The sequence below is a fragment of the Spea bombifrons genome, chromosome 7 (genome assembly GCF_027358695.1).
Source record: "Spea bombifrons isolate aSpeBom1 chromosome 7, aSpeBom1.2.pri, whole genome shotgun sequence".
In the NCBI taxonomy this organism is placed as follows: domain Eukaryota; kingdom Metazoa; phylum Chordata; class Amphibia; order Anura; family Pelobatidae; genus Spea; species Spea bombifrons.
In genome coordinates, this window is record NC_071093.1 from 25,957,315 (window position 1) to 25,964,978 (window position 7,664).

At 38.5% G+C, this 7,664-nt stretch overlaps 1 protein-coding gene across 2 annotated transcripts in view; it reads left to right on the forward strand.

Annotated features, from left to right (window-relative positions):
- The window catches only part of TNRC18 (trinucleotide repeat containing 18), a 64,583-nt gene extending 59,791 nt beyond the window's left edge, over window positions 1-4,792 (forward strand). For both annotated transcript variants that reach the window (XM_053470671.1, XM_053470673.1), the window contains 3 exons: window positions 86-322; window positions 3,895-3,969; window positions 4,165-4,792. In XM_053470671.1, coding sequence (XP_053326646.1) covers window positions 86-322; window positions 3,895-3,969; window positions 4,165-4,371 — 519 coding nt within the window. In that variant the 3' untranslated portion in view covers window positions 4,372-4,792. The remainder of the gene's footprint in view (window positions 1-85; window positions 323-3,894; window positions 3,970-4,164) is intronic.
- Window positions 4,793-7,664: the final 2,872 nt, after the last annotated feature.

A 7,664-nucleotide genomic window follows, 5' to 3' on the forward strand; every position in this document is an offset into this window, starting at 1 on the left:
TAATTTGATGTGTGCGGAATGTAAATTATTCCCTTATTATATAACTGTGAAGTAATGTGCTAATATATTTTTGATGCTTTTACAGAGGAGAGGAATGAAAGGAAAGGCAAGGAAGTTGTTCTACAAGGCTATTGTTCGTGGCAAGGAAATAATCAGAATTGGAGATTGTGCAGTATTCTTATCTGCTGGGAGGCCAAACTTGCCATACATTGGGCGCATCCAAAGTATGTGGGAATCGTGGGGCAATAACATGGTTGTTAGAGTCAAGTGGTTCTATCATCCAGAAGAAACTAATCCTGGAAAGAAACTGCATGAAGGCAAAGTAAGTCTTCTCTTTTCCCACCTTTCCTTCCTTCCTAATACCCTTTGAAATGTTTATACTTGAAAGTTCTTGTACCCTCTTGTGAAAAAATGTAATGAGTGGAGATGACCTTAAATTATGTTGCCAGTCTAACTAAACAGGAACATTATTGAATAAATAATAATGATGATAGCAATGTGCCATTCTATACATTTTCTGAGAAATCTGAGAGTGTGCAAGGATATCTGTCTGCAACATTCATCTGAGTTTACTAAACAGGTCTGGTAAAAGTATATTTTATATTTAAACACCCCCAGAAGGCACCATCAGTCTTGAAGAAATATAAAACTCCAGTCCACAGTCTTTCAAACAGCCTCAGAAAACATGAATACAAATTAAGATACCCTGGAAGAAAACCGTCCAATGTTCTGGGACAAGGCAGAGGAGCTGGGACAAGGGAGAGGAGCTAAAGAGTGGAGAGTCGTGCAGGATGTATAGAGCAGCTCCTTAGGTGCTCAGGTGCCCTGTGCCCCCCCCATCATCATCTCACTTGTCCCTTTGTCTCCACATTCACTGTGCCTCACCTCTCTTTTCCCTCTGGGTATAGGTTAAATAAACACCACATGGAAACAGCATTGCAGGTATAGCGTAACTGAAAAATCCCATACAAAACCACAAATAAATTATATTACCCTTCGTCTAATAATCCAACCTCAAATAGAGGTTGTATAATAACACTAAGATCCAGATCCCCCGCAGTGCTGCAGGGGACCCGGATCCTCCTCTCTGACAGCTGGTGGGGGGTGTCTGTGCGATGCGCGCAGACTAGGGATGCGCCAATATATCGGTGGCCGAAATATATCGACCAAAAAGGGCATTATCTGCAAAATGCCGAAATAAAAAAAAACGGCTGAAAATAATCGTCCGCAGGGGCTGGGCTGCTTACCTGCGCTTTGCTCTGTGCGAGCAGCATCTCGGCCAGGAAAAGCAGGAAACCAGCGGAGTCACGTGAATGCACATCACATGACTCTGCTACGTTCCTTCTTCCCCTGGGGTCGTGGCCAGAGAAGTTGTTCGAGAGGAAGCAGCAGGGCCCCTGCAGTAGTATGCGAGTGAGAGATCTGCAGTTCAGGTAAGGGGTTAAATGAGCAATTATGTGTGATTAAGGGAATTAATAAGTATCTGTAAATGAATGAGTATATGAGTGGGGGGGAGCCTGTAATCACAATCCTATCATGCCCAGGTTCTAGCATGTGCTGGCTGCCTGGGCATGATAGGAGTGTGATTGCTGTTAATCAATGTTATATATATTTGATTTGTTTTTGGTCTGTTAACTATTTTTATTAAAAGTAACACACCAAAATTGGACAAAAAATGCAATTATATATATAATTAACAGCAATCCAACTCCTTAAAAGCAACAGGTTAACACACAATGTCCCCTCGTTCGCTAAGCCATACCTCTTTTACTTACTCCCTGTAGTTCAGGAATAGATCAAATAAACGACACATGTAAACAGCACTTGTATGTATGGATCAAATGAACAAGCCATACAAACCCTATATTGGCAGGTATACATAATGTATGAAAACATAGCAAGTACAGATCAACAGATTAACACACAAAACCAGCATTGCATGTATAGATCAGTTGAAATTCACATGTGAACTCAGCACTGAAGGTATACATCAAATAAACAGAATCAGACATACAAATCCTGTATTTGCAGGTATACAATAATGTATGGAAACAGCATTGCAGGTATAGATTAACAGAACACACAGACCCACCATTGCAGGTATAGATCAACTGGAAATCACATGTAAACTCAGCACTGAGGGTATAAATCAAATACACACAGCCTGTGCCATCTTTGTCCCAGAAACACCCTGCCTGTGCCATCTTTGTCCCAGAAACGCCCTGCCTGTGCCATCTTTGTCCCAGAAAAGCCCTGTCTATCTTGGTCCCCAAGGCTCAAACACCCTGCTTGTGCCATTTTGCTTTTCCACAAATCAATTATATATCTATGATACATAGAAACCCTTTTACAGTCACTCACTAATTCACATTTTCATTCACACAATCATTTATTCTCTTATTCATTCACACAAATAGTTTACACATTAATTGATGCATTCACACAAATTCATTAATTCTCACACTCATTTACACAATTCATCCACACATTAATTCATTCATTCTCTTTCACACAATCCATCCACACATTAATTCTTTCATTTTCTCATTCACACAGTGCATCCCCACATTCATCCATTCCCTTACTCATTCTTACTCTTTATTTATTATAATATTCTTACTACCCCCCTTTCTCACTAGTTACCTCTCCTCCCTTTTCTCACTAGCTACCCTCCCCCCATTTGTAGTTCACTTACCTTGCAGAAGTCCTGCAGTGGGAGCTTAAGGCCTCTGTCTCACTCCTCTGCTGCAGTACGCGCTGCTTCACTGATGAGCGCCGGTATATGAAGTCATATTCCGGCGATCAGCATGAAATACCGGCACCGTGACCAAGACAGAGGCCTCACAGAGGAGAGTGAGGGCGCCAAGTTGCTGAAAACATATTCATGAGCGACCGCTTGGTCCCCCTATGGCGTTTAAATTGGGGGGAACGCGGGGGGCACGGGCCCCTCTGGCCCCCCTTCCGACACAACTGTTTCTATCTCTCCTGCTTTTCATCAATCCCCAGTCTCTTTAACTCACTAACTCACCTTTATTTCATTATATCTCTTCTGTTTACTTTGCCTCCCCATTTGTCTCCACCTCTTCTCATTATATCTCCCACTTCTCTATATCTCTCTCCCTTTCTATCTCCTCCTCATTATTTCTCTCACCTTTATCTTTCTATCCTCTCTCCCTTTCTCCAATTCTGGACTTTGCTTTGTGTACTGCTATATGGACAAAAGTATTGAAACATACCATTAATTATTGAAATCAGTGTTTGGGCTAAACCCAGTGGAGGAAAATCTTAAAGCTTCAGCATACCAATACATTTTGGACAATGCAACTTTGTGGGAACAGTTTGGGGAAGACCCTTTTCTATTTCAGCATGACTGTCCCAATGCACAGGTCCATAAAGACATGGTTGGATAAGTTTGGTGTGGAAGAACTTGACTGGCCTGCACAAAGCTCTGACCTCAACCCCATTGAACACCTTTGGGATGAACTGGAAAGGAGATTGCAAGCCAGGCCTTCTCGCTCTACTGGATGAATAAGCAGCTCTCGCATAAACACTCCAAAATCTTGCAGAAAGCCTTCCCAGAAGTGGGAGCTGTTATAGCTGCAAAAGGGGGACTAATTAAATATTAGCGTCTATGTATTTAGAATGCAATGTCATCAAAGGCCCTGTTGGTGTAATGGCCAATTCTTTTATCCATATAGTGTATTTTTGCTAAATATGTAAAGTTCTTTCCTCCATAAAGAAAGCTGTACTGTCCCAATATACACAAGAACGGAGTTGATTTTTGCATACAAAGTATATATGGTTTGCGATTATATTTCTCTTTAACAGTGCCTCATCAACATGTGTGTAATAACAAAACCAAATAAATAAATGTGTTTTTCTCTTTGCAAACAGAGCAGGGACCACAAATCTAACAAAGGCACAACATCTGGTCTGCACATATCCAGTCTGAGGAAGGATTTTATGGAGGTAAGTGAAGTTGTCATATAAAATAGAAATGTATAGTGTCTAAGTTATCAATGTATATCAGTTCTGCTTGTGAGGAATCCTACTTTTTACAGACCACAATCTTGTTGATGCACTTCTTTTTATGTATTTGCATGATATATTTTTACTCCATCTACAGTGTGATTGTCTTATAACATGTCCTTTTCTGTACTGCAGCGTGCCTTGTACCAGTCCTCTCATGTGGATGAAAATGATGTTCAGACCGTATCTCACAAATGTTTGGTGGTTGCTCTTGAGCAATATGAGCAGATGTTAAAGACAAAAAAGTATCAAGACAGTGAGGATCTTTATTACTTGGCTGGAACCTATGAACCCACCACAGGAATGATCTTTAACACAGACGGAGTGCCCGTCATCATATAATCTGTTGAGCATGTAACCAGTCTAGCAGGCGTTTGTCTTGATTATTCATACACTAACGGTTGTAAGAAAGAGAAGTTGCCTGATCTTAGCACATGCCTCTCCTAAGGAATGTAATTGGAAATAAGAACAGCTTTGAATGAAAATGTTTCATATTATGACTACAAAGCTGCACAGTATCTGATGGTTGCATGTTACCTAGGGCATAGTCTACACTCGCTGTACAGGTACATGAGTTAAGAAAACATTGTAAAGATTGTAGGGTAAATGCTAGGTTTTTCCTCATACGTATAAATAATGCTTTCTAGAAGGCAACTGAGAAATGAGGGAAAACTCATGAACAACATAACAGTGACAAGTGACAGTGATTAGGCCTTTGTCACTTCAGAGAGACAGTCGTGAATAGTAAAAATAGAAACATAAAGCACTTGGAATAAGAATCGTTCATAATACATGAAATGCACAGGCATGTATTTTTTTTAAACAAATATTTAGGGTTTATGAAAGGTTTCAGAGATTGTTATCCTGGAGTATAATTCATGATGAAAGTGAGCTGTGTGCTTGTAACCTATAGATTGGCGATTAAGATCATGAAGTATATTCTGGACAAAACCTCTGTTCATGTACATCTTTAGATGAATTCAACTTTTGAGACAGATGTATAAATATATATAAATATAAGCAATTGTATGTACATGTTTGTGTGTATCTACACACACACTATTATGTGTGTGTATGCATGTGTCATATATATATATATATATATATATATATATATATATATATATTACACATACCTACACAAAAATTACGCGTGCGTATATATTTATATGTACACACACATACATATATTTCACCATAGATATATATATATATATATATATGTAGAAATTTAAAAAACACATTTTAAAACTGTGAACATTCTGCAGTTAGAGAGAAAGGAGAGATATTTAACACAATCTGACTAGAAAAGTTTTTCTTTCTTTTCATAATTTGTGTTTGTAAAAGACCTGGGATCACACACACATATAAATACAAGCTAAGCTCACACTACCGTATTTGTACTGTACCTAACTGCTACTGTTTAAATGACAAGGATTTCATGCTGGTACGCAGTGCCAGATAAAAGCACTTAACTGCCTTTTACACCATGGTTTTTCAGACAATCTTGCTGTGGAATAAAAGTTTGTCTTTTTTTGTGTTCTATTTTTTAAGATGTTATGTTGGACAGTTCTGTGTGTTACTTTTTCATAAAAAAAGAAAAAAATATATTGTAGCAACCTCCTCCATGTTTTGTGTGAGTTTTTTTAACCAGAGAGCTTTCAGGGTTGGGGGGCAACAATTAAGCAATTTATCACTTCCAGTAATAGCACTGGACAAATTTCTTCCAGACATAAAGTGCTCCAAATTGGATTCTGCTACCCTTTAATGACAAGGTTTTTTTAGATTTCGTACACTTTTTTTTAGGTCTGTTATTTGTAATTATTTTTCTCTTTTGTCTGTACCCACACAAGTTATATATTGCATTTTCAGGACAAGAAGGGCTTTCTTTAGAAAGTATTTTGATATCTAATTTATTATTAAAAAAAAAATAATAAAATATGGTGAAAAAGTCTTTGACAATCTTTTACTCATCTGCAAAAGCTAATGGGGAAAAAACACTGAATCGATTCTAATATTTTTCCTGAGTTTAGAAATACCCTCTATTATTATAAAAAAAAATTGCAAGTTATAGGGCAATTATTACAAGTAGCGTATTGCTATTGCAAAAGCATTTTCTATTGTGGTCATCCTGCCCCCATGTCCTATCTGGGACATCTTTGAAGCTAGCCAATTCAATTCACCCTCACCAAACCATATTTTTTTTAACTAGACACCCCAGGATATTTCAACTGCTAGCAAGTCAACTCTTTTCATGTACTAATTTTATGTATGAATTTACAGCCCCTGGTATGTCACACTGACAAACACCCCAATATGTATTCAGCATCTCCTGAGCACGGTGGTACCATCCATGCAAATGTTTGTCAGATTGTTTTGGGGCTACTAGAGTTTAACTATTTTTCTTTTCTCCCCCACCTCATATATTTTACTAATCACATAGTGATTAGAAAGCTGGGCTGCATTCCTCTGTGAACCTGTTTGATTTTTAGTTGGTGCCTCTATCTTGTGAGTGTCAACGTTTCTCCCACTGATGGTGCTTATGGTTATTCTCAAAGGGTGCTTTTTTGTGTTGTTGAATGCCTCAATGTCAAAGCATTTCAGCAAACACCGATATGAGCTTAGGAAGTGGTCATTGACATAACAAACTATTATTCTACATGTCTAATTGGTTTTATACACTGATCAGCCTTAACATTGTGACTATCTGCCTAATACTGTGTAGGTCTCCCTTGCCACAAAACACCCCTGCCCATCGAGCCAATGACTTCACTAGACCTCTGAAGGTGTGCTGTGGTATCTGGCACCAAGACGTTTGCAGCTTTAATCCTTTAACTCCTGAAAGTTGTGAGGTGGGGCAACCATGGATGCATCCTTGTTCTTATGTGTTCTCCAGGTAAACACAGCTGGCCATGCACATGATGTTAAAGAAACATAATTCATTAGACCAGGCTAACTTCTTCCATTGCTCTGTGGTCCAGTTCTTATCCTCACGTGACCATTGTAAGTGCAGCCCCATACTCAACAAACTGCGATGTGTTCTGAAGCCTTTTTATCTCCTCAACCGACTAATTAACATTATGTAGTGCCATGTTGACTTGCCACAGGAGAGTTCCCAGTTATGTTAATGACTGACCATCCTTGCGAGTCGGACCCTCTTTACCTAATATATAAGTTTGTCTGTCAATTCACCTTTTGTCATACTCTTAGAATGTATGGACTGTAAGAAGCACAGCGTACATCATCTCTATTTAAATAAAAGATAAGAAAATTAGCAATTCAATTTCTAGAAAGTGTGACCACATGCGAGATCATCAGAGTTTAATGTTTGCTTACACTATGATATTGATTTGCTCCGATGATAATGTAAAAATCCATCCTCTGAATGATCTAGGTTTTCCATTGTAATATTCACTAAGCTAATAATTTGTTTCAACATATACTGAAACGATATGAATTTGCAAGGAAACTGTTAATTTGACCTCAGGGAAGCCAGTAATTCTCAATTTTCTGTACCCTATGAAGGGGATAAGTCTTTTTCTGATTTTGTATCCTGTATCTCTGCTTTAAGTGCAGATCTGTGTAAGCAATGACTCAGAGCACCAGGATATGGAATCATAAGTTTGCAATCTTAG